Source organism: Rhincodon typus, chromosome 3 (assembly GCF_021869965.1).
Source record: "Rhincodon typus isolate 14 chromosome 3, sRhiTyp1.1, whole genome shotgun sequence".
In the NCBI taxonomy this organism is placed as follows: Eukaryota; Metazoa; Chordata; class Chondrichthyes; order Orectolobiformes; family Rhincodontidae; genus Rhincodon; species Rhincodon typus.
In genome coordinates this window covers 39,018,043-39,031,556 of record NC_063334.1, presented here as the reverse complement: position 1 = coordinate 39,031,556, position 13,514 = coordinate 39,018,043, and the positions used below count along the sequence as shown (strand labels likewise).

Below are 13,514 nucleotides of genomic sequence, written 5' to 3'. Positions count from 1 at the left end.
TTTCAGCCAATCACAGGCAGTTGTCTTTCAATCAGGATTAGTTCAAGATTCCTTGAATCACCTGTGTGGAGTGAAAAAACCGTCTTCACTGGATCTGCAATGTGTGCTTTTTCCTAAAAATTAGCCAAACACATGACTTATGAACTTTTTTGCTTTTATAAAACATATTTTAAAAATATGCTTGTCTGTCATCTAACATTAGACTTTCAGGGTGAATACGTGAATAAATGATGCTTTGTTTAAACCCACAAGTTTACTGCTGGTATTGTTATTGCTAACACCCTCTAGAGGGTGTTAGGGGGAGAGAAACATGCATACCTATCTTAGAAATGACTGAACAGTAATAAGGAAAGAGGGTTAATGTTTCAATTCTCTAACAGAATCTTTAGCAACAATTTTGGATGAGGGGATCAAGTGTAATGCAACAAGTTTGTTGACAATGCAAACTTAGATGGGTAATTACAATGAGGGCAAAGTAAACTGGCAGTTTGACAGGTCAAATTGTGGAACTTGTGCTGTGGAAGTGTTAAATTATCTGCCCCAGGGACCTAGGTGTTGACATTTTATGTACAGATACAGCATAATTAGAAAAGCTTTCTTTAAAGAATAAAGAAATCTTACTGCATTTGTAGAGGGTTTAGTAGAATCACTCCAGTGTATACAGTTATGAATACCTTTGTCTTTAGAGGGGAGCATAGTAGCATAATGGTAATTACATTAAGCTACAGCCTTAGACTAACGCTTTAGGGATACATTTCAAATCTCCTCATAGTAGCTGCAGAAATTTAATTTCCATTAATAAATCTAGTTATAAATTTTACAATTTCACAATTAGCAAATTGGATTTATCAGTTATTACCATAAAAACCCATTTGTCACTAATTTCCTTTTAGGGAAGGAAATCTAAAAATCAAGCCATTCATTGAGAGGGCATTTAGGGCTGGCCAAAAAAGGTGACCTTGCCACTGATGCCTACGTGCCATCAAAGAATAAAAACGAAGGTTTGTTGGACAGTGCTCTTACTATTGAGGACTGGTTTTAATGCATTGGGGTTTGGCAGCTCCCCTCAAGTAAATGTGGGTAGATATTTGTCCAAATGGGTAGGGAACCCCTAAAGATGTTAGTGCAAGTAAGGGGCAGTATAACAAAATGTTGTGGAGGTGGGGATTTAGTCCCAAACTACTAGCAATGAGGCTCAAATAGCCCACATCACCCCTCCTGTGCAAAATTGCAATGGGAAGGTGCAAGGTGCTCATGTCAGTGCGCTGTTTTACATGCACACTACCCTAACCCGTGCCTACCTCCAGGGAGTAAGCAGTTAGGCCCCAGAAATTTTTGCTATTGGTACTGTGTAGACAAAGCTTATTCCCTGGGATTTGACACTTTTCTGAATACCTTCTTAAAGGGCTTGGGTGGGAGATGTTCACAAGATGTATCCCCGACTTGGGAGCCAGTGACTATGCCTTGGAGGAAGAATTTGGCTCTTTAGGCTTGTTGAAGGATTGTGGATCTTTGGAATAGCTCAAGAAAGAGATGGGGCTGCTCATTGTATATTCTAGACCTGAGATTGGTCAATGGGTTGTAGAGAGGTTTGGGGAGACAATTTGGGGCTGTGGATGCAGGAGGAAGGTGAGACAGAAATAAGGTGGGTGAGATTTAATGAAGAACTAGCAGTCATTATGTGACAGCTGTTTTATGGGGAAGATGGAAGGGAGGCACCAATCAGCAGTGGATGCATGTGTGATCCTTTCCGAGAGGTGCTGTCAGCAAGATGTGATTTTTATTGACCACAGCTGGTGAACCAACACTATCAAGCCCTGGTAGCAGAGGAAGTGACTGGGTGCAGTATGAGGAGAGCATGGATTCAGTACCAAAAGTGCTTTAAGTATTTGGCCAGTTGAGTACAGCATCATTACCTGGTCTGGTCAGCAAAGTACCTGACTGAGAAATGTTCAATGTTCCATTTCCATCCTAGTTGTGTCTAAGGTGTCAACCAAGTCCTTGGCAGAGACTTGTGGAGCTGGGCCAGTCTGTCTCCTCCCATCTCCTTCCCCCTGCCTCCCCACTCCTCCCTCCCACCTCCAAAGCATATGTCAATCATTTAGGGTTAGCAGGGCCCTGTTGTGAGGAGTACAGCAGACCATAATCATCTGCAATGCCCACTGTCCATGCCTTCCTCCACCAGAAAAATCAAAGCATCAGCACATTTTGAGCAGCTGGTGGCTCAGTTAATGGTGGCAGTTGTCCTGAGACAGCAAAGGTTTTGGTGCCTCTGTCAAGGGGTGTCAGTATCCATCTCTTCAGTCAATAGCCCTAGTCCCACAGGAGCCATGCACGTGGCGTCTCCGGTTACGTGATCAGCTGCAGTACTTGTGCTTGCCTAAGGAAGGAGGAGTTATGGCAGCTGCCTGGAAACCTGTAGGAAATGCTTGTGGTAGTCATTCAACTGATGTATGTTCAAGGAATGGGATCCCTTTCTGTTTGTGACTGGCAGAGTAGCCAGGGCAATGCCTTGATTGCACATGGGTACAAGATGACAAACCCCTGCCCTGTGGTGTAGTCTAATGATGGAGGCAAATGCCAATGCCTTCTGAGCCTGTGGCCACATCAGAGGTAATCTGATGCCCTCTCAAATGGGCACATGTCACCTCCCATATTTGGGGTAGAGGGTGGCCTATGTTTGGCCACCCTTAAATACCTAGAGGCCAAGACATTTCGCTCCATGGTCACTTTGGCAGAGTGCCCTGATAACTTCCAGTGAGGATGGAAGTGGCCACCACCAGGCCATGTCTCTCTGCTACCTTGACTGGCACAACCTAATTGATTCAGGAAGCTAATTTGTTGCTGGTGAGCCTTGCATTGTGAATGTTTACCTCTACCTGTCCTTCATCCACTATCTCTCCCTCTGGACTTCAGTGCCAAAGGCCTGCACTTACTGTGTGAGTGGCTGCTCCTGAATGCTGCTCTCCACGTTTGGCATCTTTTGCCTCCAGCACTGAGGCTGTGATGGCCTGGGTCACCCTGGAGGGTAACAACATGCACACACCGTACGTGATGGCCATTGCCGAAGCAGCTCCTTTAACTATTTATTTGCGAATAGAACTGGCTGTAGGATTTGCAAACTTGGCTGCCACCTCCTGCTTGGACACATGATGATCTGTTATGGTTGTTGTGCCTGAGAACAAAATTTGCTTCCAGCCTTTATGTGGCTATTAATTGCCTAGTGCTTATGATTTGCACCTTGTCTGGATGCTGTATGGTCACTCCAATGGGGGCACTTCAATAGTCACTTGATTTGAGTGTGCCATACCTTTTTCTCATTTTACATCATTCTGGGGATCAAAACCTCAGCTCATTATTTAGCTCCATTTATGAACATGAATCTCAACACATCAGGTCAGGATGGACACTTGTCATTCTAGCCTTTTCAATGCACAGTGTTGATGGTTACACTGATTGTAGAAGGATATATCCTCTTGAATATATTGAGCTAGCTGGGGCCCACTTGGAAAATAATGAAGCCCCATTGATTTTCAGTCTGTGTTGCAAATTGATGCAACTACAGGACACTGATCGAGCTAATGGTCAAGATCATCAGTTCTTCTTCCCATCATTATATCCTTATCAGAAGGCCTGTCTCTGGGTTTCTAGGTCATGTTCTAAATTCTCCACTGTAGTTTATGCCTTTGCCTGAGAACCAAATCCACTGTGATCGTGGTGCAGTATATCTCCTTGACTGCAGTTGGTATTCAGTGCGCAGCCTCAGGAGGAGATGCAGGGACCGTGAATGAACATCCTGTCCTCAATGACTGTTAAATCCCACCTCAAAGCTGAGGCAGTTGCCACTGTCTTCAGTTAGAAATGCCAAGTGGATGATCCTGCAGAGATCCCCCATCACCACAGCTGATTAAAGCTCAGATTCTCATGAGGGGAAGCTGCAGAGACAGATTCCCATTCAGTCAGGGGTGGTCAGCAATCTTTTGAAGCTGGAGGGCTTGCAGGATCACCAACTGCAGCACAAAGTGAACCACTCCACAATCTACAACCCCATTAACCCTCCACCCCACAGACAGGCCTTGAGGGGTTATAGGCCTGTTGCTGGTAATTGATTTGCTGTCTGCTTCAGGAAACTAATGATTCCACATATTTACCCCACATTCAGCTATAGGAACATTGGTTCCATCTCTCTTCACTTCTGAAGAAGAATCATACTGGACTTGAAACATTGGACTCATGTCTCTCTTTTCTCTGTAGATGCTGCCAGACCTACTGGGTGTCTCCAACACTTTGTTTGCATTTTAGACATCCAGCACCTGCAGTATTTTGCCTTTGTTTTATTATTGTTGTCATTACCTCATTTTCCTTTCTTAAATTGAAGTGCCTCTGAAATGTGAGTGTCTCATTCTTGCTAGAGTTCTGTGTCCTCCTTTTGAGTCCTTGCATTGGAACATAGAACCATATAGCACAGGAATGGATGTTGTGCTGAAGTGACGCCAAACCAAACTAATAATTAATTTTAATTTTATTTCTTATCCTGTTTCTCCCTCCCTTCTCTTTTACTGCATCTCTCAATCTTTGTAAGAACCACTTAAACAGCATCCCTTGCAAGCTGCAAGCAGATTTCAAATTTCATTCTAATTTCTTGACAGACTCTCCTCAGTTGCTTAGTGTGAACAAGTAGGTAGAGAACAGAATATGCCATTTAAGTGTAGTCACTGAACAATTTGCTACAAAATGCACACTTCGAGCTTACCCGAGCTGCGGAAAGAATTTTTACATCCAACTTAATGTGCAACTTTTGATATCCCAACTGTTTTAGGCAACTATGAATCGGCTTTCTTCTATTTACTTTAGTGTTTCTGGCGCATGTGCGAATGAAGAGGAGGTTCATGTGGCAGTTTTGCTGAAGTATTAATTTCCTCTGGAGTATCTGCCACAGTTGAATGTGGGAAGGGAGATCAATCTGTGTACACTACAAACTTCAGAATGGTGCAGTAATGTTGCAAGTGCTTTTAGTAAGATTGTTGAACCTTGGCCTTTCTTCAATCAGGCCACAAACTCTGTCAAATGGCATTGTGCAACATTGATTTAGGAACAAAAACCAGATTGTTCGCCTGTGCTGAATAAGCCACTGCTTAGCAATGTTTGTCTGCATTTTTTTTTTGTTGAAGCATTCTTCATTGGATTTAGATTTTTGAATGTATATTCTGTGCTGTATCCTTATTAACTAGCAGATTAAATAATTTAAACTCCATTATCCAATATCTGTCTCATATGAAAGATGACTGCAGCCATTCTGTTCAGTAGTATTGGATGGTTTGTCAAACTAAAGAATCTTGAATGCACTTTATGTATTGGTGAGGAGGAATAGTTTGAATTGAGAACTGTGCAAGACAGTATTGGGCATGACTAGTTGTGTGTTACACTACTTTAAAAATTAAAACCTACTTGTGAACTATGTCCCAATCATCATTACCACAGCAGTTGGATTATTTAAACGTATAATAAGATAACAAGCACCAATACACTTAACAGAAGTGTCAGCAAAAATCTTAGGTTAGCAATGTAGGAGATCTTGGAACTTTATAGCAGAAGTGGGAGATTGAAATACAGCAGTGCTTAGTGAGGGAATTCCAGGGCTTAAGACCCTGTCACTTGAAGGCATGGCTGCCAGTTGTTGGGTGTTAGAAATCTGGGATGCAAAAGACATCAACATTGGAGGATGCAGAGCCCTGCGGGATTTGAATGTGGTGAGAGTTTGAGGTGTTGCTAGACATGAAATGCTGTAGAACTAAGCACACTGATGGTTGAATGGGTCTTAAGGACGAGATGGAATGGGGCAACAGAAATTTAGATGTGCTGGAAAAGTTAGAGGAGAAGCTAAGATTTCCATCTGTGTTCCAGGAGGATTACGAGAGTAAGGATGTCAGTGATATGTCCTGATAGTGCTTGGTGTAGTCCAGCCTGATGATTGGACAAACCAGTTGCTTGCCATAAAACATTGAAGTTGTCATTTCTTGGATTTAAGATGGGGATCATGACTGGGAGAGGGTTGCCCAAGAGAGAAGCATTAAAAATGAAGGTGTGGGTGTAATTGAACAGATCACTATCGAAAGAAATGTAGTGATTGGAGAGACAAGAGCATGAGAGTTGGGACACGTTTGTAAGCATAACGTGGGACATCACTTGGCACCCAACCAACCACACCACCACCTATCCTGCGGGACGGATATAGAAAAATATATAGTGCAAGTGTATTCAATGACAAAGACATGGCTAGAAATTGACTTGTCCCTGTTGTTCTCCTGTAATAAGAAAATGTTAGAGCACAGGAAGACTTTCAGATTCTTTGGCAGCTTTAGAGGGATCACAAGCAACTCTAAGTCAAAACCAAACTTTTGAAGTGCTTTCCAGTTCTGTACCAGACTAGTGCTTTGAGGATAATATTATTTTTAATGACGTGTATACAACAGAATAAATATAGAAAAGAGCTTCAGATGTAGGCCATTTGGCCCTTTGAGCCTGCTCTGCCATTCACCATGATCGTGGCCAATTATCCAACTAAGTAGACCACGCAGCATCATAGGAGCAGGAAGGCTGACGTTTCGGGCCTAGACCCTTCATCAGACCCTTCATTTTCTGATGACGAGTCTAGGCCCGAAATGTCAGCCTTCCTGCTCCGATGATGCTGCTTGGCCTGCTGTGTTCATCCAGCTCTACACCTTGTTATCTCAGATTTTCCAGCATCCGTAGTTCCTGCTATCTCTTATCCAACTAAATTCCTGCTGTCTCCCCAAATCCTTTCATCCTTTTAACCCTATGAACTATATCTCACTCCCTCTTAAAATCAAAGTGCAATTGAAGTGGGTGGAAGCCTGGAGCTGGCTATGTTTTTCAGTACTTATTTTATGTTGTTTTTACTTACAGAACCATAGCTTTTTGGTTAAGTGGAGATTTGAGCATCTGTTTCCTGTCTCCCCTCACCCCCAAGAATGGTAAAGTTGAGGGACGGAATTTGATGGAGCTGTTAAAAGGGCGAGTGGGGGAATTTAATCTGGAAGGAGGTGAAAGTTCAATTTTCTGATGGTGTGTTCAAGTTTTGTTATTGAGATCTCACTTTTCAGGTGGGTTGGCTTTCCTGACTGGAGCAGAGAAAACCTTTTTGAACTCATTAGCATGGCATGAATACTCAATGACATTCCAGCCATTGTACTTGCATTCATGTGCATAATCTTGTTAGGCAAAAACAGAAAACTCATGTTCGCAATTTTGGCAATGCTGGGTGGAGGTTTTCCTGCAAATTCCAATAAGTACAACTTTGTTTAGTAACTTGGTTCCTTAATAACCAAGGCATTCCTTTACACAGAAACTTTGTGGTTGGGTGAAGCTTCTGTATGTCGATCAGTTCATGAGAACTTTTAATCTGGCCTGTTGTTCAATTCTAACACTGTAAAATTGGGCCAAGAAGCCTTCCCAAGAGAGGCAGCCGCATTGGCTGATGGCAGCAATTCTAATCGGAACAGGCAAGCAGAGTTGAACTCAAAGCGGGGACTCAACTCAAGCCATCTTTTCTGACTGTGTACTTAGCTTTTCACCAAAGGTTTGCATAAGACATCAGATGTGTGCGTTCTCCTATTTGTGAAATGTCAGTGAGCTGATGGCATGTGTGAACTGCTGAGTGTTGTAACTCCTTTATGTTTAAGCGTGAGCCCTGGCAGATGTGAGGGGCAGTACCACTGTGATGCCAGTCGGGCTACATTGGTAACTGCAATGAAATCAGGGACATTAATTGCACATGAGATACCTGATGAAAATGTCTGGCAGCTAGTCTTGTCCATTTATTGTCAACCCTACAGTTTGAATTCGCACTTAAAGGAGCATGAAACAATGAGCAGACAGTGATATGTACCCTTTCAGAACACCACAGATTGTCCACTATCTTGTGGCACTGAACCAGGTTTGCTAGAGCTACTCAGGAGCACTGACTTTTGTAGTCACCTCCATCCAGGCTGCCTTCATCAGTCAGGTTGTTGGTGCACTTATTCTTTTTTAAAAAAAATTCTTCTGGAGTTTGTGCTGTGCTCACTGCTGCCCTCTAGTATTCAATCTGATTCCTCTACATTGTGAGGCATTATTAGGAATTTTGATTTAAATCCTCAATTTGGGAATCTAACAATGCTGAACCTCCGTCTAAGCAGGAGTGTGCTGTGGTTGGCCCAAGGAACTGGAGTTAGTTCACAATCGTTTTGCAGTTAACACTTACTTTTAAACAAAAAAAAAAATGAGTTGTCCAGTAAATCATGCATGTTGATCAGAATGGTCATGAAAATAAAATCCACAAAAATAACTCGTCTTGCAGCTGTTGAGTGGGGTCTGGTGCAGATTGTGACACTAAGGATAGTTGTTTTCAGGTTTTATCTTCGATGTAGAGTCCAGCAAATTTTTTTTGGGAATGGCAGAACAGGAGAGTGGAGTAATGAGAAAGTGGCACCATGACCTGAGTTCACACTTTAAGCCACCAACTCAAACTGTCACTGCTCCTCAACCTAGGAGGAGCAATATACCCTAATTTACAATATACCCTACAGCTGATGCTAGCCCACCTCTTTTCACTTGCTGCTGCAAAAGAAAACGTTGATCAGAGTTTATGGGAAGAATGGCTCAGTTTTTGCTGAGACACCAATGAACTGATGGCTGTGTCTGAGCTGGAAGGGCTTTAGTTTTGTATTGGGCTCCATGTTCAGTTAGTCACTCCACTTTGTTCTCAAACCCGTAAGTATTGAAAATTCAATCTTGCAATTGCTCATTTTAGCAACATAAATCTTGTTTAGGGAGTTGTATATGTTGTTTCTCGTGCATATGACAATCTCATGCTGTGAACATGGGAGCCAGTCTAGTTGTGTGATGGCACATGAATGACGGTGAGGAAGGTTTTAGCTTATTTCATATCGTCTTGCATTTGGACTGCTCTGCTGACCATACTTTAGGAAGCACTGTTTTAAAGCATCCATTACAGTTGGAATCCAGGATGGCTTCCTCTTGAGGAAATTTAAAGGACACTTTGGGATGAGGGGGAAGTGGATCAAATGACTGGTGGGGTGATATCTGTGAATCTCTGAACAGGGTTGCTGCCAAGCCTGTGAGACTGGGTAGGTGTGCTCCCAGCAAACCTGAGAACTGGGAAGCTGAGTGTGTCCTGCAAAGCCATCTGTAGTCTCCCACGTTGAAAAGTCAGTGGCCTCCCACCAGCTGTGTAAGAGCAACAGCACAGGCAAACATATGCATAAAATGGGAATGACTCAGACTCCTAAATGTTTATAGCACAGAAGGAGGCCATTCAGCCCACTCTGCTGATGCCAGTCAATAAAGATCTGATTACACTACATCCATTTTCCAACTTTTGCCCATAATTAGAAGTAAAGACAATACAAGTGAATATCTAAACAGTGCCTAAATGTTACAAGAGTTTCTGGCTCAACAATCCTTTCAGATGGAGAGTTCCATACTCAAACTACATTTTGGTTGAGAAAATCTCTTCTTAATTCTCTTCTCAGCTTTCTGCTGCTTATCTTAAATCTAAAACCCTTACAAATTGACCCACTTATGAATGGAAAGAGTATCTTCTTTTCTGCTCTGTGTCCCTCTTAATCTTATGCATCTCTCTTATCAGGTCCCCTCTCAACCTTTTGCTGCTCGAAGTAAAACAACCACAGCCAATCCAATTTTTTTTCATATTTTACACCCTCTATCCCAAACAGCATCCTGGTAAATCTCCTCTGCACCCTCTCTACTGTAGTGTGGTGACAAGAACTGCATGCAGTAGTCCAATTATGGCTTAACCAGCAAATTATGCAGTGTATATAATGGTCCGGGATGATTTTACTTGTATTCTTTTATGCGAAGTGGGTGTCATTGGTGGGGCCAGTATTTATTGCACTTCCTTGATTGGCCTGGAGAAGGTGGTGGTACAGTCCATGAGGGTTAGTATACCCACTTTGCTGTTCAGATCAGTTGACTTTTATACGCAGACAGCATTATTTCATTTATAAATTTTGGTTTGGAATATTTATTTGTGGTTGCTTCTAACTTTGTTTCCAAGTGGGTGTGGTGATTGTCTGGAAGGGAAAGTTGTCAACATGCCAGACTGTGGAGGAACTGGATTGCAGTTACTTGTATGGCATTTAGGTGCATTCAGCAGACAGCCAGTACGGCAAGGGGCTGTCAGATTTGCCATGTGTGTCCCTGTTCCATCTGTTTGGCTGCTTACTGCTCGGATGTGAGGTTACCCGTTTTATAACTGCATGCTTGTGTAGCATACCGCAACCAGACAGTGGATGTCCACTCCAATAAGCACTGCGGTGGTCTTCTAGAGCGGTCCTGGCAATGGAAGCATTATTACAGCATGCCTGTGATCTGTTTTGTGGATGTGGCTGCTATCATGTGCATACTGTATATACGTGTGATCACCTGAGCCATGAGCCAGTTTCGGCAGAGGATAGCCATTTTTGCTCCCTTTTCCCATTCAGCAGCTGGCCAAAACAGACAGCTGCGGACTGAAGGGCATGAACTTGCAGAATTCTTTGTGTAGTTGTCTGAACAATGAATTGGGAGCAGGAGTAGCCCATTCAGCTCCTTCAGCCTGCTCCACCATGCAATAGAATCATAGCTGATCTGTTTATTGCCTCAACTTCACATTCCAGTTTATCCTCAATCTTTTCCCCCCCCCCCCCAAGTCAAGAGTAAATGCCTTAAAAGCATTCAACATGCAGTCATATGAATTAGGAGCACAGGTAATAAGAAGACAGAATGCAGAAGACAGTTAAATATTGAGGGAGTGGATCTCTTTGAGTCCCAATATTGGGGTAGAGTTGACCTGTGGCACTTGCAAAGCAATGTGGTAGCAATTAGTCTGCAGGTCATGAGGAGACCTTTAGTCTTTGTGAATGCACTGACATTCAGATAGGACAATTATTGACTTGAGACCCTGAATGGAAATGGCCTCCTGCTGAGAGTCCATTTTTTTCCTCCCTCCTCTTCCAGCAGCTCATCCTGCTCTGCATGACCTCTGTTCACTCCCCAAGACATGCCTCATTACAACAGGCATACTCAACTAATGCATCCATTACTGAGAGCAGCGCCTTCTTGCAGAAGCACTGGAATCAGCAAATACTATGCCAGTACCTGCCAAACCACTCCCTATAGACTTTGACAAATTGCAACAACTATTGAGAGCACCAAGCACTTGTAGAACTGTAGCAACAGCCAGAAGAAACCAACCAGCAAACAAAATAGCTGCACATCATTTTAAAAAAAAAAAAAAAAAAAAAAATTACATTGATAAGGGATCCTTCCTGACGTTGAATACGTGGTCAGCTGTGTTATGGGGTGAGCTAGAGCACTGAATTGCAAAGTGACACTGCTTATGGCGACCTAGCGTTGTGTGATGGTGGTTACCATGATCTGATTGTAGAGCATCTTTCTGGCTGCTGATTGGCGCCATTTTGATGTTGGCACGATTCACCCCACAATTGGCACTCGTAGCACCTAAAACATGGATGACCGAATGCCCAATTTCTCGTTTTGGCTTCACAATATTTTGTGGATGAATGTTGTTTCAAGAAAGCTAGACAAAGTTAGACAACATTGGAGTCGTGTTGCGACCTGTTGTGATGGATGTTGGCTGACTTTTGTGCATATGTGCTGCCCCCTGCAGTGACCTTTGGCAGCAACGCACAGCTTCTGACCACATGTTCATTTCAGGATCAAAGTATTGGCTTTGGGTGCAGTCTGGGCACATCTTGTCTGGAAGATGGCACATGTTTTGAGAAGTTTGTTTCCCTTGTGTTTCTGGTCAACTTTATTTGCCCACAGCCAAATGCAAATTTTGCCAAGAACCAGCTCAGTTGGGCTGTGATTTGAAATGTTAATTTATGCTTGAGAACATACTCCTTCATGGGTTTTAGTAAAATTTTGGGTGAAAATGGGCCTAAGACAAAATGCAATAATTAGAATCATTTTACTACCTGTGCATAGGAGTATGACAGACTTGTCCCTTGAGCCATGTACTGACCTTTATGTTCCTTAATTCTGGTTAACGAAAATCTATAGGTCTTAAATTTAAAATGAATAATTGACCTGGCATTGTGCGACATTGGTAGAAGTGAGCGGAAAACCTCTTTGCCGCCATTCCCACCCCCATGTTTGAATGTCCCTTAAGGGGAGGAAATATACTGTCCCTACCTGGTCTGGCCTGTACCTGATTCCAGTGCCACAGCAATGTGGTTGACTCTAAATTACCCCCTGAAATGGCAGGTTTAAATGATTAACTTGGGGCCAGAAGCGTGGCCAAAGAACTCTGGAAGCCAAATTCTGAATTCATCCAAGTTATAGTGTGATAGCTAATAACTGGTGTTAATAATATCAGTATTCAGTGTGTATTTTAAAATTGCCTAATTTATCCAATATTTTTACTTTCGAAAATTAAATGTGAATTGATTTTGAATTGAATTTATCATTTTAATGGTGGGGGGGGAAGATGAAGTCTGGTTGTTTTGCTGAATAAATTGTGAATACACAAGCATTACAGAATTACAGCATGGCTTACCAGCCTTTTGATTTTTCCTACATTGCCACTTTGTGGTAAATTAACTTGTTTATAACCTTTTTTAAGTGAGATTTAGTAGATGCAACTTTTGTTTTCTTTCCCCCACTTAGGTGAAAATGAAATCCTTGCCAGTCTACACAAGATTGCAAGCAAGAATAAAATCTGGAGGACTTACATTGGAATGGGTTATTACAACTGCTCAGTACCACAAGCTATTCTGCGCAACTTGCTGGAAAATTCAGGATGGTAATATAAAAGATTTCTAATTTCAAACATACTCCTCCCAAATAGTCTAATGTCAGGAGTGACTGGTTCCCAAGTTAGTTGAATATATAAAATGACGTAGCTGAGGTGCCCTGAGATAAGGCTGAGACTGGAGGGTCTCAGGTTTCAAGGCTTTGTGTCTGGCAAGCTAACTGATAGCCCAGGTATAGGAAAGATAATAAGCTAGAGGGGGTTCAGAAGAGATTTACCAGGATGTTGCTGGGTATGGAAGGTTTAAGTTATAGGGAAAGGCTGGATAGGCTAGGACTTTTTTCACTGGGGTGCAGGAGGTTGAGAGGTGACCTGTAGAAGTTTCTAAAATAATGAGGTATAGATAGTTACTGGTAGTTGCCTTTTCCCTAAAATGGGGAATTTTAAGACTGGGGGCACACTTTTAAGGTGAATGGAGAGAGATTTAAAAAGGACAAGGCAATTTTTTTTTACACAGGGTGGTTTGTGTGTGGAATGGAACCCCCTGAGGAAGTGTTGGATGCAGGTACAATTATGTTTAAAAGACATTTGGATAGACACATGAATAGGAAAGGTTTGGAGGGATATGGGCCAGGCGCGGGCAGGTGGGACTAGTTTAGTTCTGGATTATGTTCAGCATGGACTGGTTGGACTGAAGGGTCTGTTTCCATGCTGT

At 42.6% G+C, this 13,514-nt stretch overlaps 1 protein-coding gene across 1 annotated transcript in view; it reads left to right on the top strand.

Annotated features, from left to right (window-relative positions):
• The window catches only part of gldc (glycine dehydrogenase (decarboxylating)), a 172,267-nt gene that overhangs the window by 14,759 nt on the left and 143,994 nt on the right, over positions 1-13,514 (top strand). The window contains exon 3 of the mRNA XM_048595226.1: positions 12,715-12,850. Within this exon, the coding sequence (XP_048451183.1) occupies positions 12,715-12,850 (136 nt within the window). The remainder of the gene's footprint in view (positions 1-12,714; positions 12,851-13,514) is intronic.